Genomic DNA, 26,802 nt, shown 5'->3' with positions numbered 1-26,802 from the left:
AGAAAATGACTGTGATGAGTGAGGAAAATGGAGGGGAAATAAAGAAAGATGAAGTGAAGGCACACCAGTAAGGCACACGGTATCCCTCCCACAGGCATAAACGTCAAAAGGCCCAACTTTCGAGGGCTCTCACCGCCACACCCTTGGTCTCAGGATTCTCCTGCCTACGCTGATGTGCACCCTATCCCACTCTCTACTTGTGGCGCAAGTTTGGACCAAATCGCTGACCTTCGGATTTCCCCCCAAATTCCATGGGGTACCCCCTTTGAGATTTTGGCCATTTTGGGGCATTTTGGTCACCTCCACCGATTTACCCGCTATGACACCCACAGGTCCGGCAAGGCCTGGGATGACCTGCAGTGCAATGGCACACCAGTCAGGCACACGGTATCCCTCCCACAGGCATAAACGTCAAAAGGCCCAACTTTCGAGGGCTCTCACCGCCACACCCTTGGTCTCAGGATTCTCCTGCCTACGCTGATGTGCACCCTATCCTACTCTCTACTTGTGGCGCAAGTTTGGACCCAATCGCTTACCTTCGGATTTCCCCCATAATTCCATGGGGTACCCCCTTTGAGATGTTGGCCATTTTGGGGCATTTTGGTCACCTCCACCGATTTACCCGCTATGACACCCACAGGTCCGGCAAGGCCTGGGATGACCTGCAGTGCAATGGCACACCAGTCAGGCACACGGTATCCCTGCCACAGGCATAAACGTCAAAAGGCCCAAATTTCGAGGGCTCTCACCGCCACACCCTTGGTCTCAGGATTCTCCTGCCTACGCTGATGTGCACCCTATCCCACTCTCTACTTGTGGCGCAAGTTTGGACCAAATCGCTGACCTTCGGATTTCCCCCCAAATTCCATGGGATACCCCTTTGAGGTTTTGGGCATTATGGAGAATTTTGGTCACCTCCACCGATTTACCCGCTATGACACCCACAGGTCCGGGGCGGCCTGGGATGCCCTGCAGTGCAATGGTACACCAGTCAGGCACACGGTATCCCTGCCACAGGCATAAACGTCAAAAGGCCGAAATTTGGAGGGCTCTCACCGCCACACCCTTGGTCTCAGAATTCTTCTGCATTCGCTGATGTGCACCCTATTCCACTCTCTACTTGTGGCGCAAGTTTGGACGAAATCGCTGACCTTCGGTTTTCCCCCATATTCCATGGGGTACCCCTTTTGAGATTTTGGGCATTATGGGGCATATTGGTCACCTCCACCGATTTACCCGCTATGACACCCACAGGTCCGGCAAGGCCTGGGATGACCTGCAGTGCAATGGCACACCAGTCAGGCACACGGTATCCCTGCCACAGGCATAAACGTCAAAAGGCCCAACTTTCGAGGGCTCTCACCGCCACACCCTTGGTCTCAGGATTCTCCTGCCTACGCTGATGTGCACCCTATCCCACTCTCTACTTGTGGCGCAAGTTTGGACCAAATCGCTGACCTTCGGATTTCCCCCCAAATTCCATGGGGTACCCCCTTTGAGATTTTGGCCATTTTGGGGCATTTTGGTCATATCTCCCAATTCCCTCTCCACCCCCGTTCTCCCCTCCTCCTCGTTTCTCACTCTATTATACTTCCCAGGCACCTCATCTCAAACACATTCAAACTTCCTCTCTTTATCTCTTATGTTCCATGTTTCTTCCCTGTGCAGTGCTGTCGGCACAATCATTCATTCATACAATTTCCTCTTACATTCATTCCCAAATGTCTATTTCCCACTACACTTTTTAATCCACCAAGGCGTTTACTTGCTTTTCTCAATTTACATTCTACCTCCACCTCCACTCCTCCCTTTCCCACCACATTCGCACCCAAGTATCTAAAACTATCCACTTCAGTGTCTCTCCCCCTTAATACTCACTTCCAGTCTGCTGCCACTCTCTCCCCTTGTACAACTCATCACATTACTTTTACCCACATTTATCTTCAACTTCCTTCTTTTGCACACCTTTCCAAACTCTGTCACTAACTTCCTCAATCCCTCCTCTGATCCTGCTACAAGTGTTGTGTCGTCAGCAAACAACTGGCTTATCTCCCACTTTTCTTATTTTTCTTTAACTATTTCCAACCCCCGACCCATTACCCTTGCTTTACCTCTCGCACCACCCAATCCATGTATAAATTGAACAGCTAAGGCGACACAACACATCCCTGACGAAGTGCCACGTTTACCTGAAACTACTCTCTCCATTTCTGATTCTAACAAGCCCTACCACTCTCGTAAAAACTCTTGACTGTTTTTAACAGCTTTCCTCCTATCCCATATATCTGCACTACCTCCCACAGTGCTTTCCTGTCTACCGTGTCATAAGCCTTTTCCAAACCCATAAAGGCCCCCCCCAAAAAAAAACATCCTTACCTTTTCCAAAAGCTTTCTCACATATCTGTCATACCACAAAAATCTGATCCACGCAACCCCTACCTGCTCTAAACAGACACTGTTCCTCACCAATCACTCCATCTGTTCCTCTCCTGACCCTCTCAATAAAGACCCTCCCGTAACTCTCATAAGCCTTCCCAACTACACTTAACGTGAACACATGAAAACTTCGCGGGGAGATTTGTCTTTGCTTTCGTTAAACCATTAGCCTAAAGGCCTGTCTACACGAGCGGGCCTGATCGGCGGGCTTGCCCGTTAACGGGCATATTTGACGGGCAAACGATCAAATTGCCCGAAAGGCCGCCGAGCGAAATCACTGAGCTGGTGCCCGGTAGCTGGAGTTTCTACCCTGCCAGACGCAAGATAATATCGTGAACCATATCCTTTTCTTCTTTTTCTTCTTGAGACACACAGCTATTATCATAGAGCACAAAATCTTTTTCTTGACAATGCTAGGCACCATGGTTCTCGTACAGCACTCCACCCGCTACTGGCAACATCGTCGGGCAGGCCCAGCTGTTCATCACTTCGGTCGTGTGGACAACATTCACGGGCAGGCCCGCGAGAATTTGCCCGTTAACGGGCAAACCCGCCGATCAGGCCCGCTCGTGTAGACAGGCCTTTATAGTCATCGATAGTGCGTTTGCTGTTGTGTTATTTGTTCACTGTTTAAATTGTCGCATGTCAGGCGTGCAATTACTATTGCCATAAAATTACAAATTAGTGATCATGTTTCTAAGGCTACTTCATTCTTGTACTACTGGGGATTTATGCGTTACTGGCTTTAATACTCAAAATACAACGAAACCCCTGGAACCACTGATGCGTGTAACGCCTACTAATCATGGGAGCTGAAGTAAGTGAAATAAGAATAAAGATAGTTTTGTGTTGTCATTCTGATTTATGAGGAAGATTGCCTTGGGACACAAATTTGTCACACAAATGTAATTATAACTCACTTGAAGTGGTTGTTTCCATTGTAGAAACGTAACTCGATAAGCAAATCTCACAAGACTGGTTTGGTAGTGACTCACCAATAGTGGTTGATGAAGGGGTGGGGGTCAAAACAAACTCAATCCCGTGTAGGTTATGACAGGCTAGATTAGTTGGTAGGGCAATTTTCTTTTCATGCAAGGGTGTCAGAAATAATTGTTTTATTATAATTTAATCTTTTTGGTACTATTTCTACCCAAATTAACTTGTGGGAGTGATCTCTGAAAAAAATCAAAAGTTTAGCAGTAGATATAATTATTAGATTCACATGAAGCATATTATTATGAAACATTGATATATAACATCCTTGATAGGAGGATGTGTGGTGGACCTCTGCGAAAGTTTTACCATGAAGAACAGCATGGCTTCAACCAAAGTCATTATCTGTCATACGGTCCTACTAAATAACGCCCGGTAGCGACCGGCGATTTCCTATGGTGCCCTGGCGTTGTTGTTTTTTTCAGTTCCAATGGTTCATATCATATGAATGATTCGTCTACTAGTGAATTCACGAAAAAATCGTTGAATTTTGCAGGAGAAACGACGCACAAAGCGGAAAATCCTTTGCTGAATTTAGCGCCCGGACCGTGGCGGTGCCGCCATCTTTGTTTATGTCCGGTCGTTGGAAAATGTGGAATGGCTAAATTACCGGCGGTTAGGTTAGGTTAGGTGAGGACCTAACCTAAACCACCGCCACGGTCCGGGCGCTAAATTCAGCAAAGGATTTTCTGCTTTGAGCGTCGTTTCTCCTCCTAAATTCAGCCATTTTTTCGTGAATTCAGTAGCAGACGAATCGTTCATATGATATATTGGAACTGAAAAAAAAATACATTTGCACAACGCCTGGGCACCATAGGAAATCGCCGGTCGCTGCCGGACGTTAATTAGTACGACCTACTAATTAACGCCCGGTAGCGACCGTCGATTTCCTATGGTGCCTGGGCGTTGTGTAAGCCTGTTTCCCCAGTTTCAATGGTTCATATATGAATGATTCGTCTACTACTGAATTCACGAAAAAAAAAAAATGTCATATGTGCTTGGACTGTTGGGAAGGTAATTAGCAATTACTGCTGGAAATTGGAGAGAAGTACGGAATCAGAATATGAAAATTAGGTGAATGCAAGACCGACGAAAAGATATGGGATGGTGGAATATGCTTTGACTCTGCCACCTTCCTTTTAGAAGGGATGGGTCTATTGGTATGTAATATTGCCAACAATTATAACTGGTACATGAGTTGGACGGTGATTTGTCAGAGAGCTGATCCAGCAACTGTGTGTTTGTTTACAATGTACTTGTAGTGAAACAGTATGAATGGTTCAAAGCAGACACCATTATAATGAACATTTTACCATTTTTGGAGTTTCCACTATATTAAGTTGATATAATGTGTGTGTATAGATATGATGTTGATATGACCAAATAAGTAATCAGTGACTAATATTAATAGTTGTCAAGTGGTGATTGGTGGCGAGTAGTATGGATGGGCACCTTTTCGAGGCTAGGCATGTAGAGCAATATTTTGCTGTGAAAAGGATACAGGGTTGGGACACTGTGAATGGTGTGGATGAGATGTGCATGCATCCCTTTTTTATGAGTGACCAATTCTATTTTGTTGTATGCAGTTAAGTATAAAGTGTTAAAGGGTGTTGGATACCACCAAATTCAATTCACTCAATGAGCACCCTAGGTAAAATTGTTCTTATGGTTATTAGGAATCAAAATCTCAGAAGCAACCAGCGACTTTAATGGGTTTTAATTGATGATTCGGCATCTGCTCATCTCATTTAGAGAGTGCAGATCCTAAATCTGCTTGACTGCCCAAAGTTTGTTGATGAGTAAGTGTGAGGAATGTGATATCCTCTATACCAGGCTTAATGAGTTAATTGATATGGGAGGTGGATGGATCCATTAATTAACATCTTTACTACAAGTCAAATTTTTGTGGGCAGCATCAACTGCCTGATGTATGATGATGCATGACAATACTTGTGTTATAAAATATAAAGTGACAACTGTATTACTCATTCTCTTTCACTCTGAATATTAATAACCACAGAAAATATGATCAAGCCAGTTCACAGAATATGGAGGTCACTCAGCTACAACTACAAAATAAATATAATCAAATATACCTACTCATGCCTTATGATGACTACATAGGCGTCATTGTATTGAAGAGGTTAATACATTGTATCACTCAATCAATTTTGTTGTATGCAAACGTCTCTCTCTCTCTCTCTCTCTCTCTCTCTCTCTCTCTCTCTCTCTCTCTCTCTCTCTCTCTCTCTCTCTCTCTCTCACTCTCCCTACTGTGGTAGCCACAGTTTCCACCCTCACTGATGGGGGATAAGGACAGGATGCAGCAATACGTAGAATTGTATATTGGTGTCACCAATACATTATTGACACTTGAACAGGGTGCTCATATTGTGGAGTGGTGAGAGTTGATATTTATATAGAGATTGTATAACACAGATGGTTATGTTATGTGCAAAAGCAGTAATTATTTGAAGACAGACATGGGTCTGCTGTTGTTGCCATCAACCATTGGCAGTTCTCTTTCAGTGATAGTCCCCAAGCTATAGTGGTATCTAACCTTCTCCTAAAACAACCAATAGTTTCTGAGCTTACCACAGTAAATGGTTACTAAGAATGGAACTCGCCTGGGTAACTGAAGCTGCTCCCATGGATCAGTGCCACCTGCATGAGAGCTGGTGGGAGGAGTATTTGTGGCTGGTTGGCCCCCAACTCATGGCGTTGGAGTGGTCCCAGGACAGAGGTGCTGCCACACCAGACTGCAGTGCAGCCCCTATGCAGCTTTTCTAAGCTACCAGGAAAGTCTGGGCAACCACATCGTAGGATGTAATTATAGTGGAGGAAAAAATATCACGGTAGGATATAATGTCACTGGACAAAATATAATTTTAGAAAGGGATGCCGGACATAATGTCAATGAAGGCCAAAATATCATGATAGGATGTAATGTCGCTAGAGGACGATATGACACATTAGGATGTAATGTCATAGGACAAAATGTCACAATGGGATGTAATGACAGTGGAGTACAAAAGATCACGATGGGAAATAATGATAGTGGAGAACAAAATATCACGATAGGATGTAATGATAATGGAGAAAATATTATGGTAGGATATAACGTCAGTGAAGGACAAAATATAATTTTAGGAAGAGATACCGGACAGAATGTCAATGAAGGCCAAAATATCAAGATAGGATGTAATGACAGTGGAAGACAAAAGATCACGATGGGATGTAATTATAGTGGAGGAAAAAATATCACGGTAGGATATAATGTCACTGGAGGACAAAATATAATTTTAGAAAGGGATGCCGGACATAATGTCACTGAACGACGGGAGGCCGGCGTGAATCACGGTGACGTAGGGGGACAAAATGTACAAAATAGATCGGATGACCGTAATCGACCGGATGTCCGTGATGGGGGAAATGTTAATTTTGATAGGAGAAATGTTAATGAGGCATTGAATGTCAATTAAGGACCAAATATTAATAATATATAGCAAGGCATAAATAAAAAACAAAATGATAATATAAGACATGATATTGAAACTCAAAATGTGTCAAAAAGAAATAATCACGAGTATCTTAAAACTATGTACTTTAATGCTCGTAGTATTAGGAACAAATTTCAAGAAATACAGGCGTATGTCAAAAGCGAAAATCTTGATATGATAGGAATAACTGAGACATGGTTAAATGGTACAGAGTTCGAAGCTGAATTTAATATTGCGGGATTTAAACACTTTCATCAGCATAGAAACCACAAGAAAGGTGGGGGTGTTCTATTGTACGTTAAAAGCAATGTTCATGCTTGTGTTTTAGAGAAAGTGAAACAGGATGCATATGACAGTTTGTGGGTTGAGTTAACCCAAACAAATGGACAAAAAATGAATATAGGTGTAATATATAGGCCAAGGACATTATCATTAGCAGACGACAAACTGTTATTTCAAGAACTGTCTAGTTTCTGCAACCGGGATTTATTGATAATGGGTGATTTCAATTTTACTGACATTGATTGGATGACCCTTGAACATGGCCATATAGGTAGTCGCTTGATTGATTTTCTTGGTGACAATTACTTAATTCAGCATGTAAAAGAGCCCACAAGATATGGAAACTTACTCGATTTATTGATCACTAGCCGCGAAAGCATGGTAACTGATGTAGAAGTCGGTGAATCTGTTGCAAATAGCGATCACAACTTAGTCAGATTCAAACTCCTAAACAATTTTAGAATAGATACTTGTGCTTCTAAAATACCCGATTTCAGTAAAGCTCAGTTCATAGAACTACGTCAGGAGCTTCAGCTTACAGATTGGGAGGCAAAATTAAACGAAAGGCCTGTAGATCAGATGTGGGAAATATTTCAAAATACGCTCACTAAGATGATTCAAACTTACATTCCTTTTAAGGACAGACGTCCCCCAAATCAGGCTCGCCCAAAGTGGCTCGACAAAGAAACTGAAAAAAGTATTGCTAAAAAGAGACAGGCTTATAAGAAATATAAGTGCTCGGGTGCATCTAATGACTATGAAAGTTATGTATCAATACAGAGAGATTTAAAAAAGACAATAAGAAAAAGAAAACGACAATACGAAATGAACATCGCTGATAAATCCAAAGAGAATCCCAAAGAATTCTATAGTTACATTAGAGATAAAAAGGTTGTTAGGAATCACATTGGTCCACTATTATCTGCTGACGGTCAACTTGAATATTCAAATGAAGGAATGTGTAATATCTTAAACAATTATTTTAGCTCAGTATTCGTAAACGAAACACCTCAAAGTGAATTCCAAACTGAAACCTGTGAAAAGTCTAGGGTAAGCTTACTCACTATGGTAAATATAACAAAAGAAAAAATTAAAAGGTGTATAGACAAACTCAAAGTTAATAAAACACCAGGGCCTGACGGTTGGCATCCAAGAATCTTAAAGGAAATGAAAAAAGAGATTGTTGTTCCATTAGAAATTATTTTCAAGAAATCCATCATATCCGGAGATGTCCCAAGAGAATGGAAGCTAGCTAACGTTACTCCCATATTCAAAAAAGGTGACAAAAAGAAACCAAATAACTATAGGCCTATAAGTTTGACTTCGATCGTAGGAAAAATAATGGAAACTATCATCAGAGATGCTATCGAATATCATTTAGAAAGTAACCGTTTGATAAATGATAGCCAGCATGGTTTCAGACGGAAACGTTCTTGCGTGACTAACTTACTCGTATTCTACAACACAGTTATCTCGAATTATGACAAAAGAAACAATATAGATTTAATATATCTAGACTTTGCAAAAGCTTTTGATACCGTCCCACACGAAAGACTACTTACTAAATTAGCTTTGCATGGAATAAGTGGTAGCCTATTAGGTTGGACTAGTAATTGGTTGAAAGGTCGAAAACAGAGAGTGGTTTTAAATGGAAAAACTTCTGGATGGAAAAGTGTTGCAAGTGGAGTTCCTCAGGGTTCCGTTCTTGGGCCACTTCTATTCATAGTATATATAAATGATATAGACCATGGACTAAAATCTACTGTTTCCAAATTTGCTGATGATACAAAACTGTGCGGAGTGGCAAATGATCACTCAAACCAATTACATATTCAAGAAGATTTAGATAAATTACAGCAATGGTCTGAAAAGTGGCTAATGAAATTTAACACAAGTAAATGCAAGGTAATGCACATAGGTAAAAATAACAGTAAGTACGATTACAAGTTATTTGGAAATTCGTTAACAAATGTGGATAGTGAAAAAGATCTCGGCGTAATTATCAGTAACGACCTCAAATCATCCAAGCAGTGTATTTCAGCCTCTGAGAAAGCAAATAAGATTCTGGGATTGATTGCACGATCTTTTGATTTCAAAAGTCCATCACTCATTAACAAGCTATATAAATCGTTAGTTCGTCCACATTTGGAATATGCTGTTTCCGTATGGTCACCGAATCTCATTAAAGACATTGACAGACTGGAAAAAGTACAACGGCGAGCCACAAAACTGATTCCAAATATCAAAAATAAATCATACGAAAATCGACTTAAGCACATGAATCTGTTTTCCCTAAAAAAGCGTAGACTCAGAGGTGACTTGATACAGGTCTTTAAGATTTTAAAGGGAATTGACAACATCAAAAGTGACAAAATTTTCACATTGAATGAGAATCAGACAAGAAACAATGGTCTCAAACTGTCCGGAAATAGATTCAATTTGGAGGTAGGTAGAAACAACTTTGCCAACCGTGTAGTTAATGAATGGAATAAACTTCCTGCACAGGTAGTGCAATGTAGTTCAGTTCGAAGCTTTAAGAATCATTTAGATAAATACCTAAGTAAGATGCTGTAATGATTATAATTTATGTTATATTATTTGTTTTTGTTTTGTTATAATTTGTCTGTCTGATTTTCATTTATTATTAGTTATATGTCAATTTATAATCATTTACTATTTACCTGTTTGTTTGTTATTCAACTATACCTATGCATTTATTTATGTATTTTATTTGTTATTTTTACATTATTATAGTTTTAATTTATTATTAATGTGATATATATGTGTATATATGTGTATATATATATACGTATATATGTTGTTGTTGTTTTTTTTGCATCCGACCGAGATATGGATCAAAAGGTCTCCTGTCGGCATGCTCCGCCTTTGTAATCCTTTGTAACTGCCCAGGATATAATACTTCACTCCATACTGTACAACACAATATGGAAGACTGTATTGTACACAATCACACATGCCAACAACACAATATACACTCTATAAGGGATTTGTGGGTAAACCCCATTCCACCCACAGCTTTCCTCGGGGAGATGGGACTGCTTGGCCAGGCAGTCAAGGGAACAACAGCAACAAATCTAAGAATGGAATAGACTTAGTAACCATGTAGTAAATGTAGAAAATATGGGTTGTTTTAAGAGAAGGTTAGATAAATTTATAGATGGAGAGAATAGGTGGTAATGGACAAGGAACTACCTGGTGTAGGCCTTATAGTCTCTTGCAGTCTCTTTCATTCTTATGTTCTTGTGTATTTTGCTCTTTCAATGCTGATTGTGTGATCTTTGGGCAGCCAAGGGGATTAGGTCTCTGCACTTTGTCAACGGCCAGACGCTGAGTTGTTGATTCAAACCCCACTAATAGCACTGGTTGCTATATAGATTTTATTTCCTAGTATAAACATAGAAACATTTTACTAAGGGTGCTCCTTGTGAATTGAATTTGGTGGAATTTAACACCTTTTAACACTGCTTTACCTCAAAACAGAGGGTAGCCATGGATTTGGGGGCCCAGGGTGATTATCTCCTTTGGGAGTTCCCAACATACTGATGTTTAATATCATGAATGACATGAAAACAACATGTCTTGAAGTATTTTTCTGCAGTCTGGTATGCCTGATAGTGTGTCAAATATAACATTAGAAATTATGATAAAGACACTTTCATACAGAAAACTTATATATGATGACAAAAAATAGATGTTTTTTTCATGTGGAAAAATTGACATTTCTTTGGGGCCCCTCTTCAATGGGGCCCCCTGGTAACTATTAAAGTTGTGCTCCCTCTCCCCCCCCCTTAGTTATACCATTGCCTCAAAATATTTAACCATTGACAAATGAAAATACAATATGTATAATTTTTATACTTGTCACACATGATCCATTTTTACTTGGTCACAATAAAATAAGATTGGTTAAAAACACTCGTAAAAATGGGGCACATTAACATAACACCCACACATGTCATGCCATTGATAGTGTCTGAGTCCTGTGCCCCCTCCATAGCAAAATGCTGCTTTACATGCCTAGCCATGAGGTGCCCATCTATGTATCCACACTCTTTGCCACCAGTCCAAACTTGATTGCTGTTGATATTGGTCACTCATTATCTATTTCGTCATATCAGTGTCATATCTATTCACACACATCATATCAACTTCTTAGATATAGTGAAAATTCTGATACTGGTAAACTGGTCATTATAATGGTGTGTACTCTGACCCATTCATATTCTTTTACTAATATGTAAACAAATACAAAGTTATTAGATCAACTCTCCGACACAAGCCACTGTCCAACCAGTGTACTGGATATAAGTACTGGCAATAGTGTATATTCATGCACTAGTATTATGTTCCTGTATAAAGTACTCATATGACAAGTATCCATTTGAGAAACAGTAATGTGGGAAATGCTCAAATGAGACCAAAGCTCACAAAATGTCCAACTTTACAGTGGTTGATGTTGATAGGCAGGGATACCTTCTAAATTGGGATAATACTAATATAAATTAAAGTTTCCACAAAGAGAATCAAGAAAAAATCTTTTGCCAGTATTATCACACAAATGTCACAACCAGTTAGGTAGATATCACAAAGTTCCCGAAAGATGACCAAGTTTGTTTACATAATACCTCTGTGTTTCAACGAACTGTAGATTTAAAAATCTAAAGCACTGGTTCTCCCATTATACATAGTCATCATGCTACTTCCACATTTACTGGGTTTGCTTCTTAAGTAGTAACTCCTGCCTGAGAACATCATAATTGCCTATTTTTAGTAGGTATTACTGATATATTTTTTTATTTGACAAAGGTATTTTACTAAATGTAACTAGAAAAACTATGGATAGTGCCTTTACAGTTTCTTAGATCACTTTTAGTTGTGTTTTGCTAAAGTAATAACACAGGTGCACTGTATCATGTTTATATTCATGACTTGTGAGCCTAAATGTGGAATGTTATGGAGTTATATTGAAATATGACTGCTGTGGCCAACCAAGCCATTTCCCCCTTCCAGATCTCATGAGATGAAAAAGCTAGAGCGAATTTAAAGTCATTCTGGTTGTAGTGGCGTGAGTATGTATGTAGCTATTGAGTGATTTTCAGTGCATTTCTAGTGAAAAAGTAAAATGCAATATATCATAGGACCATATCTGTTAGTATTTCTACATATTTTATGTTAGGTGATGGCATGTACAGGTTGGAGTTCCCAAAGTCGGCTTTGCTGGGACCTGGGCCATGCTGAGTCCAGGAATTTTCCAACTTTTGGAAAGCTAATATATTGTACATATACAAAAAAAAAGTAAAATAAAATAAAAATAAAGGTTAACAGATACATTGTGTTCCTCTATCATCCTCTACCAAAGCAGTGAGCTGTGTGATGTATAGTAGTAGATATTAACAGGAACTTGGAATGGTGCAATACCTCCCACAGTGCCTTCTTGTCTATCCTGTCATAAGCCTTTTCCAGATCCATAAAAGCCCAAAAAACATCCTTACCTTTTCCTATAGCTTTCTCACATATCTTACCACAAAAATCTGATCTACCTGCCCTAAATCCACACTGTTCCTCTCCTAATCCTCTCAATCAAGATCCTCCCATAAGCCTTCCCAACTACACTTAACAAACTGATTCCTCTAAAACTACTACACTCACATTTGCCCCCTTTTTCCTTGTAAAATGGAACTATACAGGCACTCCTCCAGTCCTCCGGCACTCTACCCCTCTTAAACAAACATTAAATAACCTCACTAGCCAGTCCACCATCACTGTACCTCCTTTTTTTCAGACATTCTGCCTGACATCCATCCAACCCAGGTGTCTTACCTGCTCTTATCATCTTAAGAACTGCCTTCATTTCATCTCTCCTTACTTCTCCATTTTCCTCACTCATCATGGTCATTTTCTTAGCACTTCCCACTGCAACTATCTTTCTCTCCCTATCCTCCTTCACATTTAGCAACTCCCTAAAATACTGTGCCTATCTTCCTCTTACTGCCTTCTCTTTCATTATCTCTCCATCTGCACCTTTTACCTTTTTCTTCACTACTTGATTCACCTCCTCTTCCTCTCTTAATTTCATTCCAAAAAATCTTTTTATTACTTTCAAAATTTTCTGTCATACTCTTACCCCATTTCACATCTGCTCTCCTCTTTGCTTCCTTTATCTTATACTTTACTTCTCTTTTCTTTGTACCTTTCATATGATTCCCTCATCCTATTTTGTAACCAATCTGTGAAATCTCGCTTCTCTTCTACAACCTTTGCTTCCTCATCCCAACACTCACTACCCTTCCTTCTATTTCCTCCCGTCCTCTTTGTTTCACACACCATCATTGCACACCTTGGAACTCCCTCCTTGAACCATCCCCATTCCTCCACTCCTAGTTCTACTCTATCCCATACTCCCTCCCACTCCTCTCTCAGCTTCTTGTACTCCTTTTCTTTCTCATTTAAGCAGTTCACTCTAAGCACCTCCCTACCTTTTTTCCTTTTCATCTTTCCCTGTCTGTCCTCCACTCTTAACTTACCTTCCACCAAAAAATTATCTGATATTCCCTCAATCTCTCCACAAAGAATATGTACATCCTTAATTTTTCGTACTATACTCTTGGTTACCACTATATAGTCCATTAATGCTCTATCTACCACCCTTCCATCCACCACCCTCTCCCATGTGTACTTATGCTTGACTTTCTTCCTAAACACTGTATTTGCTATCATCAACTCTCTAGACACATCACCATCAACTCTCCACTATGATTTTTTCCTGGAACTCCACACTTCCCAACCACTCTGTCTATTGGTTCATTTCCTACCCTAGCATTAAGGTCTCCCAATACCACTACATTGACATTTCTCCCTAATCCCTCTATGCACTCATTTTATATCCATTCAAAAAACCTCCCTTTCCTCTACACCAGTGTTTCCCAACCTTTTTTGGCTGCGACCTTAAATCCACTCTTAGCCTGGAGTCGCGATCCTAATTGTAATAATAAATTCAATCATTTCATGTTATATTTCTACATACTTGCATAATGTTTATAAACTTTCGTTTTTATAGTTCAGTTTATATTTACCAGCACAATGAGTTTAAATGCATTTGAAACTTGAATTAAAAAAAAAAACGTTAAAAAGACCCATTGGCGACCCTCAAAAACACCCTCGCGACCCTGGGGTTGGGAACCACTGCTCTACACTCTTCTAATTACCAGGCCCATATGCACTTACAAAAACCCACATCTCCCTTCCCAGTTTCACCTTCATCCATATTAACCTTGAAGAAACCTCCTTCCACTCCACTTCATGCTTACCTATCTCTTCACTTAAAATAGCCACCCCTTCTCTTCCTCGTCCTCTCTTGACACCAGAGAACCTCCCAACTACACTCCCAAACTCACACTCGCCTCTTCCTCTCAACTTAGTTTCACTCAATGCCAACACATCCATCTTTCTTCTCACAAACATACTACCTATCTTTTCCCTTTTATTCACATCTGTACCACATCCACATAATTAAAAGACCCAAACCTTAGGGTACTGGTTGGAAAACTCATAAACCCTCTTATGCCTTTACTTTTTTTTTTTTTTCTTTTTTTTTTTAGGAATGTCCCATTTGAGGCTTCAGGGAGAAGGATGCCTAGTCTTAATCCCTGTCCCGTTTTTGTCACCTCTTACAACTCAAGTGGGAAGAGTTGGTGGCAGTATCCTTTTCCCCCACCACAGCAAGTAAATGCCTTGAGGGATTAAAAAGTGTAATGAGAATTAGACATTTGGGAATGGATGCTAAGAGGAGATTGTATGAAGGAGTGATTGTGCCGACAGCACTGTATGGGGCAGAAACATGGACTATACAAGAGGAAGAGAGGAGGAGTTTGAATGTGTGTGAGATGAGGTGCCTGAGAAGTATGATAGGGGTTACTAGGCTGGATAGAGTGAGAAATGAGGACATGGGGAGGAGAATGGGGGTGGAAAGGGAGTCGGGAGATAGGGTTGATGAAAGTGTATTGGGATGGTTTGGACACATGGAAAGAATGAGTAAAGAAAAACTAGTAAAAGAGGTGTGGAAGGCAGAGGTTGAAGGAGTGAACATGAGGGGTCGACCTAGGATGAGATGAATGGATGGGGTAAAAAGGGCATTGAGAAAGAGGGGAATGTCTATTGAGGAAGGACAGAAGATAGGATTGAGTGGAGAATGGTTGTGTATGAATGATGCTGTGATGAATGAGGTAGAGTGGGTAGGGGATGAGGGGTGAAGGAAAATGTGTGAGAAATAAGTTGATGCTGCCCAAAGGGATTTCCCCCCATCTCCTTTTCTGCATGAGGGGACAGAGAGAGGGGGTTGCCGAGTTAATAAAGTGGCCTTGCTGTGGATGTGCTGTCTTGTAACACTACTTATGACCCAGGGCAGTGAGTGAGAAGCAAGGATGACCTGTCATCCAGGAGGTACCAAGATGAGAGAGAGGGTGGAGAGGAGTGGAGTATGTTAGGGATGGAATGGGTGGGAGTAGTTTTTATGCCTTTGTGTTTTGGCTACTTCCCTTATAAGGTAAAAAAAAACTTTGGTATGTGTATGTATGGAGTGGTGACAGGAATGTTGGCTGGAGTGGTGACAATAGTACTGTCTGAATCACTGATATCTGGGCTTGCCAATGTTGACGGTTTTGGGTCTTTGATTGATGACAGTTTCATGAAGTAATTAACGAATGTACGTTGCTTCATATAGTTAGCTTTTTCATTAATTATTTTGGCTTGTAAATTGTAAATATTCATGATGTTCTGTTCAGTAAGAAAAGACAGCTGTTCCAGTGTTGCAATGAGTCCTCCCTTAGCACTTTTTTTTTATTTTTCTTTTTCTTTTTTTTTAAGAGGTGTTCCTGGATATTTGGGTGACATATTTAACAGCAAAAAGATATAATAATGTTCCAAAACAGAGCGCAATACATGGGACAGGGCAGAAGTGATCACATCAATGAGTAAATTTGGCTGTAAAAACTGTGGGCTGCCATGGGTGAGTATGCGCCACCCACCCATAGTGGCGGTTTGCTGAACTAGTGCCGAGTAGCAGGAGGTTTTGTTGTGTGATAGAATGTGAGAGAATTTGCTCTATTCATACTGAGTATTTTGAGTTTCCAAGTAAACAAACGCCGACTTTGGGAACTTCAACCTGTACACATAGTCTATTTAGGTAAAAAGAGACGAGTATGAAATGGTTTATGTACGAAATATCCACAAACCTATTATTACACATCTCAAAGAGTTAGATGTCAGTTATATATATATATTTTTTTTTTCCCAGGAGGGGGAACTATCAACATTTCTCTGAGAGAGTTATCCATAGATTCCATGTATTTGTCATACAACAAAGAAAATTCCAGTGTGATATTAGTGGCACAGCTATCTCACGCGTCATCTTAAATATCAAGTGATGACCCACATAGGAGAGAAGCCTTTCCAGTGTGACCTGGGTGATGCAGCTTTCTCATGAAAAAGTCACCTCAAACATAACATGATGACTCACACAGGAGAGAAGCCTTTCCAACATGACCTGTGCAATTCTGCTCTCTCACAAAAGTGTCCCCTCAAATATCACATGACCCAAACTGGAGAGAAGCTTTTCAAATGTGACCTGTGTGATGCAGCTTTCCCATGGAATTGTAATATCAAACGTCACATGATGACCCACACTGGAGAGAAGCCCTTCCAGTGCAACCTATGTGATGCAGCTTTCTCACGAAAAAGTTGTCTCAAATGTCACATAATGACCCACACAGGAGAGAAGCCTTTCCAATGTGACCTGTGTGATGCAGCTTTCTCACAAAAGGGTTACCTCAAATATCACATGATGACCCATACAGGAGAGAAGCCTTTCAAATGTGACCTGTGCAATGCAACTTTCCCACAGAATAGTGATATTAAACGTCACATGATGACTCACACTGGAGATAAGCCTTTCCAATGTGACCTGTGCAATTCTGCTTTCTTACAAAAGGGTACTCTCAGACGTCACATGATGACCCACACAGGAGAGAAGCCTTTCCAGTGTGGCATGTGCGAATCTGCTTTCTCACGAAAGGGTCTTCTCAAACATCACATGATGACCCACACAGGAGAGAAGCCTTTCCAATGTGACCTGTGTGATGCAGCTTTCTCACAAAAAAGTCATCTCAAACGTCACATGATGACCCACACAGGAGAGAAGCCTTTCCAATGTGATCTGTGTGATGCAGCTTTCTCAAGAAAGGGTCTCCTCAAATATCATATGATGACCCATACTGGAGAGAAGCCTTTCAAATGTGACCTGTGTGATGCAGCTTTTCCACGGAATGGTGATATTAAACGTCACATGATGACTCACACTAAAGAGAAGCCCTTCCATTGTGGCATGTGCGATTCTGCTTTCTCACGAAAGGTTCATCTCAAACATCACATGATGACCCACACAGGAGAGAAGCCTTTCCAGTGTGACCTGTGCGATTCTGCTTTCTCACAAAAGGGTGATCTCAAACGTCACATGATGACCCACAGTGAAGAGAAACCACTGCAGTGTCCTGTGTGATGCAGCTTTCTCACAATAGACTCATCTCAAATGTCACATGATGAACCACACAGGAGAGAAGCCTTTCCAGTGTGATCTGTGCAATTCTGCTTTCTCACAAAAGGGTGATCGCAAATGTCTCTCGATGACCCACACTGGAGAGTAGCCATTTTAATGTGACCAGGAAGGTACAGCATCCTCACAAAAGGGAAAAACCATTCCACTGTGACATTTGTAATACAGCTTTCTCACGAAAAGTTAATATCAAGCGTCACATGATGAACCACACAGGAGAGAAGCCTTTCTAGTGTGACCTGTGCAATGCCACTTTTTCAAGTTAGGGTGATCTCAAATGTTGTATGATGACCTGTACAGGACAGAAGTCTTTTCAGTGTGACCTGTGCAATACAGCTTACTCACAAGAGTAATTTCAAAGGTCACATAGGAGAGAAGCCCTTTCAGAGTGGCTTATGTGATGCAGCTTTCTTATGAAAGAGTTTCATCAAACTGCATATGATGGCCCACACTGGAGAGAGGCAGCTCTAGCGTGATCTATGAAATGCAGCTTTCTCACGAAATAGTGGTCTCAAATGTCACGTGCTTACCCACACTGAAAACAAGCCTTTCCAGAAAATTCATCTCAAACATCATGATTCTGGAGAGAGGCTTTTAACAGTGCGACTTGTGTAATGCAGCTTTCTTAAGTAAGGATGATCTCAAATATCACATGACCCACACTGTAGAAAGGCCTTTTCAATAGTGTGACCTCTGATGTGCATCTTTCTCACGTGATGTCCCACATGGAGAGAAGCCTTTCTACCATGACCTTTATAATGCAGCTTTCTCATAAGAGAGCAGTATCAAAAGGCATATGACGATCAATACAGGAGAGAGGTCTTTCCAGTGTGACTTGTGCAATGCAACTTTCATGTGAATGCTTTCAAAAGTTTTATGATAATTCACACAATCAAAACTTTTCTAGTGTGACATTGCATTGCACATTTCTCACTAAAGACTGGAGCTGTGTGGGGAGATGTTATTATATTCAAACTCTGACCTGTGGCATTCAAGGTAGAAATGAATGTGATATACTCCCCAAGGAAAAAATTATACTTGGCTATTCTTTATGCTTTCTACCAATTCCTTTAAACACTATGTTCTCTGTATAAACAAGTACTCTGAATTTTTAATTTTGTAAAGATGCTGTGGTTATACACCAGTGGAATAGTAGTGAATGTTTTATAGGACCAGAATATCCAAAATATGTTCATTATCTCAGTTTATAATGTTTTTATTGAATCTGATTAGTAGAACCAGTGGAATGCCACTTGACCTGTACAAAAGAAATTAATTATATAGATAAACAGATAAACGAATGATTGTACCATAATCTATAAGTATTATGAAACTTTACAATAAAGAAAACAAAATTGAAGTACTGGTTTGTCGCAATACCTAACACACACACAACACACACACACAATTAGTTTATTCAACAATATAAAATACAATTTAGACATACATATATACAAAATATTTACAAAATTAGTAACACATTCCTTACTGGCCACGCTCACCTTATCAATTGCTGTTTTAACCCATATCCATGACATGAAACACACAAGGGTAATTTGATAAATTTGTTCATGTAATACTGCTTGGTTATCAAGTGAGAACATAAAAACTAAAGAAAGGGACCATTCCTTCTGTAAATATAAGAAAATATATTGTGACTTGGTATTATAATGAACAAGTAAATGAGAAAAGAGGATGGGGGTTGTCCAAATATCTACATATGTTGACAAACATCGATAGTTTCGTCTCTCAACTTCTCAACATAGAAAATGACCAAGGAATCCTATGACAGTGTGTTTAAGTTTTGCATGGTATGAAACACCACAGAACAAAATGCACGACTGTTCTCATTAATGTTGTACACCATTGTCTTCAAAACTCCATAATCAAAGACAGACAACAAACCCCATCTTCCCTTGTCACTGATGCGGTTACAAAGCATATGTGAGAGATATGTTAAAAAGGATGTGCCGTCAGTTGTAACAAAATTCCTTGCATTACTTCCGCCCAGAACGAGCAGGGAATAAGTACTGGTGAGTTCGTCGGAATACATTACTGCATGCACGCTTTACATACATAAATACACACCAATAATCACACACCAGAGCGGCGTCGGCTCAGAGGGCAGCGATTGGTAGAGGCTCGCCTCTCCAGGGAACAGTGAGGCGGGGGCCGGGCAAAGGTTTACCTTTCCAGGAGACAGTCGGGCAGGCAGCCGTCGGGCAGAGGTTCGCCTCTTCAGGGAACAGTGAGGTGGCGGCTGAGCTGAGGGACGCCTTTCCTGGAGACAGTCGGTCGGGCAGAAGTTCGCGCCTCCAGGGAACAGTGAGACGGCGGCCGGACAGAGGTTTGCCTTTCCTGGAGACAGTCGGGCGGGCCGCCGTCGGCAGAGGTTCGCCTTTCCAGGGAACAGTGAGGCAGCGGCCGGGAAGAGGTTCGCCTTTCCCAAAGAAAGTCGGGCGAGCCGCGGTCGGGCAGAGATTCGCCTCTCCAGGGAACAGCGAGGCGGCGCCGGGCAGAAGTTCGTCTCGGGCAGGGCGGCGGTAGCAGGTCCGGGGCATGGGCGGGAGTGGCAGTAGCACCTTGGTGGCGGCAGGAGTTTCGGGAGGCGGCCGTAGGCCCAGCGTTGGTGACTCCAGTGGTGGTAGGCCCGTCGGCGGCAGTGGCTCCGGCGCGCGGCGTCGGGAGGTTCAGCAGCGGGAGCTCCAGGGCCAGCGGTAGCAGGCCCGTCGGCGGTGACGGCTGGACTCCCTGCTAGGAGCGTCGTCTTGTGCAGTGATGATGGGTGGATCCATTGCTACGGGCGTCGTCCTGTGCAGTGGTGACGGCTGGACTCTGCTAGTGCCACGACCGCTGGGGTGTCCGCTCACTCTTGGGGCACCATTTGTAGTGTTAGGTTACTACACAATGGTGAAGGTACACGTCAGTGAGAGTAAGGAATTATTGAAACTCCAATTCTCTCGGGTCTGTTTATTAAAATTATAATGCGAGGTATGGGTGAATAAATTCACTGTCTTGATGGTGCAACAATAAGGATATATGTAACATTTTATATCACCACGAATACACTTGCTTACTTATAATTCAACCTGTATAGAATACTACTACTAATATTTATAGATATTTACATATAGATATGAGAGACGTAACAGTATTAATAATGTTATATTTCCATAATGCAAGTTCCAGCGGGGTGACAATATTAATACAGAAATTGACTTATGGTGCGTGAATTCTACTGAGAACGAAGCTTCAAAGCATGACCATTGCTACACAGTTACTCTAGACCGCTGCGAATGACTTAATCGTAAATTAATACGCCATTTTGGAGGACAGAAAGATCTACTGAAGCTGATGAATTTCTGTTTTTCATACGTAAGAGGGCAATAAAAGTGGTTAGAATAGCGTATCGGATCCGTTTTTAGCGTAACATAGAATGATTTCATATAATAGGAGTGTCATGCAGTCATTTTAAATGCTGCATTGTCAAGATAACCTAATAGGAGTGTTGTTTGATGGTATTTGTGCAAGACATTGAATTTTTCTTAATTTCATATTTTATTCCGCTTAGATCACACACCGAAGTTAGGAAAAATAATTTCCCGTTGCCCAAAATCATATATCCCCCAAAAGGATTATGTATATATATTTATATGTATATGTATATATATGTAATATATTTATATATATATATATATATATATATATATATATGATAAAGTAGTAGCCTCTGTATGTTCACGAACTCCTAGGGCTTTGGAGATAGACCCCCATAAACCATATATATTCTGATACCCTATCACTCCAGGTACTTGGATAACTCTCTTTCATTAAAAAAAATATTTAGTTAGTGTTAAAGGTTAAAGTTAGGTGGGGTATGGTTAGGTTAGGGATTATTCACGAACTCCTAGGTTTTTGCAGATAGACCCCTATACTCATATATATTCTGAAACCTTATAACCCAAGGTACTTGGATAACTATCTTTCATTTGTCTGTCTGTCTGTTCACGAACTCCTAGGATTTTGGAGATAGACCCCTATAACCATATATATTCTGATACCCTATCACTCCAGGTACTTGGATAACTATATTTTATTTTAAAGATATATATATTGGTTAGGGTTAAGGGTTAAAGTTAGGTTAGGGATTATTCACGAACTCCTAGGTTTTTGCAGATAGACCCCTATACTCATATATATTCTGAAACCTTATAACCCAAGGTACTTGGATAACTATCATTTGTCTGTCTGTTCAGTATCGCTGCGCTGTGAGTCGTTACTCCAACTCTTGTGGGCGGGGAGTTTGATGTGTGTGTGTGTAAGGTCACAGCATTACCCATAGATCGGTTGTATATGAGCTCTTATTCGGGAGGGAAATAGCTGTCGATCACGACTCCAACATGTGATCCAAGACCATGTTGAATCACACACACACACACGTCTCGACGGCGCAGTGGTAACGTTCGCAACTGTTAACTCAGCGTTCCGAGTTCGAATCCCGCCCAGGGCTGAAATAATTTCAGTATCGCTGCGCTGCGACCCGTTACTCCGACTCTCGTGGACTGGGAGTTGCGTGTGTGTGTGTGTGTGTGTGTGAGTCAGGCCACAGCATTACCCATAGATCGGCCTTACATGAGCTCTGAGCTCTCTTCCGGGAGGGTAATAGCTATCGATCACGAGTCCAACACGTGATCCAAGACCATGGTGAATTACACACACACACACACACATATATATATATATATATATATATATATATATATATATATATATATATATATATATATATATATGGATCAAAATATATTCCACCACATTAGGTAACGAACTTCTATTGATGTTAGATTTAATTATTTGCGTGAACCATGTAATACTGGTTTTTGATATATATATATATATATATATATATATATATATATATATATATATATATATATATATATATATACATATTATTTTTATTTGAATATTAATAACTCTTCTTTTACAGTGACCATTACACTTGAACGCAGTTATAACTAAGAAGAGTCTCGGACCAGAGTCCGATTGACTTGATACATTATGACCCTATGGTAGCGTGAACCCATAATTTAGTGCAAAAGTATTGATCACTAGTCTCTTCAGATAAGGCGAATAGGTTACCTACGCTGGTGTCCGCCGGCCGTAACAAAAAGGAAACGAAATTACATACACCTAACCCACGCGATCGTACATCTACTTACTAGTACGGATGGACAACTTTAGGCCTCTATCTCTTTCCCTATCATTAAATTTTGACCCAGCTGCAGTGAGCATCATTGGCTACACTGTGCTCGCTTCCATCTCTAACTTAATATGTCATGTATTACAACTAACACCACAGTCGGAACAAAAGGAAATACATATATATTTGTACAACACTGAATGGGTCCCAGTGAACTCGAACCTGCGCTACCACTTGATGAGTGATAGAGACTTAACCGATTGCGCCATCAAGAGAGATATAAGTTGATCGCAACTTTTTTATATATATGTATGGCTGAGTTACATACACGTACGCAAAATTTTGCGTTCAACCCATCTCCACCATGATAGTACAATTGGTAAGTATACAACACGGGAAAGTATTTGTACAACACTGAATGGGTCCCAGTGAAGAGATTTACATTTATCAACCACAGTTCACTTTAATTCTAAGCCATCAACATTGAGAAACTCGAGGAGGCATACATGCAGAAACTGAAACGTTCTACAGCCAATCTGAATAGTTGGTATAAGTCTGTACGCAATATTGTTTACTTAAGCAATCTCGAATCACTGCATACTGACTTAGGTTACATCAGCAAAAAAAAAAAAAAATCATACAGCAATGAATTCAGGTCCCCAGGCACATTTTTTATAAAAATAACGCTGAGAACGAAGTTATACAATTCGTCCCCTTCTCACCGGCTGTATTTATAAATTTCTTAACCCATAAAATGCAACCGCCACCTTCGAACTATTGTTTACCAAACAGCCGATCCAATAAAAATTAAACTATCGCTATCTACTCCTCTTTCTACCTCACTTTACCTCTATTTACGAGTCTCTTACACGGTTCGAAATGGGATATCTGATTTATGAACCTTCGGAAGACCATAAAAATAGGGGAGCTTGGTCTCCCGAAAGGTTATCACATAGAAATTGGAAAATATTTATTAATCCATATCTTATGATTGGAGTTGAGATGGGAGCACTATAAGAAGACTCTTAACCTCCCATGTAATTGAAATAGGTAAGCTTGAAATAGGAAATATGTCATTATGTATATATTGTTACATGCTGCTGCACCAGACTACTCAATAGGAAGATTTGAGGCACTGTTTCTAGAGGTAATGGGAGCAGAACAGAACACGTATATGTGACAATAAAGTTACTTTGAGGTAAAAGGAATAAATATTCAAGAAAAGAATAAGTTGGCTCCTTTAGAATAGTCAGTATGAGTAATGACAGTATGCAGTCTTAGGTAATAGTCAATATGGATAAAGGGTAGTCTGTATAAATATTTAACAACACTTATTTACAATAAATTTAAGTTTAATAACCCATAACCGGTAATCCTGGGGTCAAAACACATATAAAACACAAAAATAACAAATTTAAGTGAAATATACATCCCTATCCAGATAAGATACATAATCTTAGGCTACATGACTAACACAGAACAAACAATATATTAAAGACAATCTCACCCACAGACAAAGTCCACAGATTCGCGTCAAACACATGCTGTACGATACTGCTATACTTATAGTCCTTCATTCACACTAAAGCTGAAATTCCCTTGTGGTCGACGGTTAAAGGTGGGGAGGTATGTTTAGTGGTGGAGAGGTCGAGGTTAGCGTCAGAAGGCTGCAGAAAAGAAGACCAAAAGACCGCTTCTCAATGACAATCTCGTGTTTATTGAAGTTGGCCCTGCGATAACACAAAGACACCCCTTTCTTCTTCTTCATGGGCAAATTTTCTTTAAATGTCTTGATAGAGAAAACGGTCATGGTAGACATTTCTATTTTAACTAAATGTCGAACTGTTTGATTGATTAAAATAACAAGTTTTGATTCAATGCAGATAATTTTCATCTCAGTGATGATGATGATAATAATGATAATAATAATAATAATAATAATAATAATAATAATAATAATAATAATAATAATAATAATAATAATAATAATAATAATAATAATAATAATAATAATAATAATAATAATAATAATTAATAATAACAACAACAACAACAACAACAACAACAACAACAACAACAACAACAGCAACAGCAGCAGCAGCAGCAACAACAACAGCAGCAACAGCAACAACAACAACAACAATAATAACAATAACAATAATAATAATAATAATTAATAATGATAAAAATAATAATAACAAGAACAATAATAATAATAATAATAATAATAATAATAATAATAATAATAATAATAATAATAATGATAATAATGATAATAATGATAATAATAATAATAATAATAATAATAACGATAATAATAATAATGATAAACACACATGGCTCGACGGCGCAGTGGTAGAATCTGCAACCACTACCTGTACTCAAGCGGTCCGAATTCGAATCCCGCCCAGGGCTGAAATAATTTCAGTATCGCTGTGCTGCGAGCCGTTTCTCCAATTCTTGTGGACGGAGAGTTGGATATGTGTGAGTCTATAAGGTCACAGCATTACCCAAAGATCAGTTATATATAAGCTCTGAGCTCTCATCCGTTAGGGTAATAGCTGTCAATCACGTGCTCCAAGACCATGGTGAATGACACACACTAAAACTAAAATATTTTAAAGAATTGCGCTGTTATTCTTTCGTGGTTTAATACCTTTCCTCTTTTTTTTTTTTCTTTTTTTTTTTTTTTTTTTTTTTACAACATTCTGTTCTAATTGTCTACTTAACTATTTATCAATTTTCGTGTCTATTCATGGTGTTTATTCTTTCTTCATTTCTCTATTTATCTATTCGTATATCTAATGTGGCTTAATTCAAACTTAATTGTACAAAAGGCTTGAATATTTTGCATTTACACAACAAGGACTGTGAATTCCGCTTGAGTGGTTTCGATAGTCACATCACGTAGATAGCAGAGCCCAATCCCACTGGCTCTCTCTCACGTTCAGTACTGCAATGTTTGGCAAATGTACTTAGATGGTTAGGTTAGGTTTTGTTTGGTTAGGTTAGGTTAGGTTAAGTTTGGTTAGGTTAGGTTAGATTAGGTTAGGCCTCTTTGGATACAGGAACATCTTGTCTTAGTGTGGCCACGGGTTAGGTTAGGTTAGGATAAGTTTGGTTAGGTTAGGTTAGATTAGGTTAGGCCTCTTTGGATACAGGAACATCTTGTCTTAGCATGGCCACGGGTTAGGTTAGGTTAGGTTAGGATAAGTTTGGTTAGGTTACGTTAGATTAGGTTAGGCCTCTTTGGATACAGGAACATCCTGCCTTAGAATGGCCACGGGTTAGATTAGGTTAGGTTAGGCTATGTTAGGTTAAGTTAGGCCTCTTTGGACACTGGAACATGTGGGCAATGTGGGGAACGGGGCAGTGGGGGTCTCTCCTTCGACTAAGACCCCTTTGGACCCCTCAGCAGAGAGAGAACCTTCCGACACAAGGAGGCGGTGAGGTATGGGAGTACCCTCCTTCTCTTCCTCCTCTTCCTCCTCTTCCTTCTATTCCTTTCTTTTACCCTCTTCCTCTTCCTCACCCTTCTCTTCCTCCTCTCCCTTGTCTTCTTCCTTCTCCTCCTCCTCCTCTTCCTTAATCTCCTACTCTTCTTCCTACTCTTCCTCCTCTTCTATTCCTTTCCTTTGTCCTCTTCCACACCTCTTTCCCTTCCTATTCCTTCTCCTCCTCCCTCGTGCACGGATATTAAACTTCCTGTGTATTCTTGGTATTTAGTTTATTGAAATAAATAAGGTTGATCTGACAAGAGG

At 40.1% G+C, this 26,802-nt stretch overlaps 1 protein-coding gene across 1 annotated transcript; it reads left to right on the top strand.

Annotated features, from left to right (window-relative positions):
- The first annotated feature begins 3,027 nt into the window (after positions 1-3,027).
- LOC143041102 (uncharacterized) lies at positions 3,028-19,143 on the top strand. The gene is made up of 2 exons (XM_076212821.1): positions 3,028-3,253; positions 16,525-19,143. Exon 2 carries the CDS (start codon positions 16,735-16,737, stop codon positions 17,782-17,784), a length of 1,050 nt encoding a protein of 349 aa, XP_076068936.1. The 5' UTR covers positions 3,028-3,253; positions 16,525-16,734; the 3' UTR covers positions 17,785-19,143.
- Positions 19,144-26,802: the final 7,659 nt, after the last annotated feature.

Source organism: Oratosquilla oratoria, chromosome 30 (assembly GCF_046742065.1).
Source record: "Oratosquilla oratoria isolate Oo_2021 chromosome 30, ASM4674206v1, whole genome shotgun sequence".
NCBI lineage: Eukaryota > Metazoa > Arthropoda > Malacostraca > Stomatopoda > Squillidae > Oratosquilla > Oratosquilla oratoria.
This window is presented reverse-complemented; position numbering and strand designations above follow the sequence as displayed.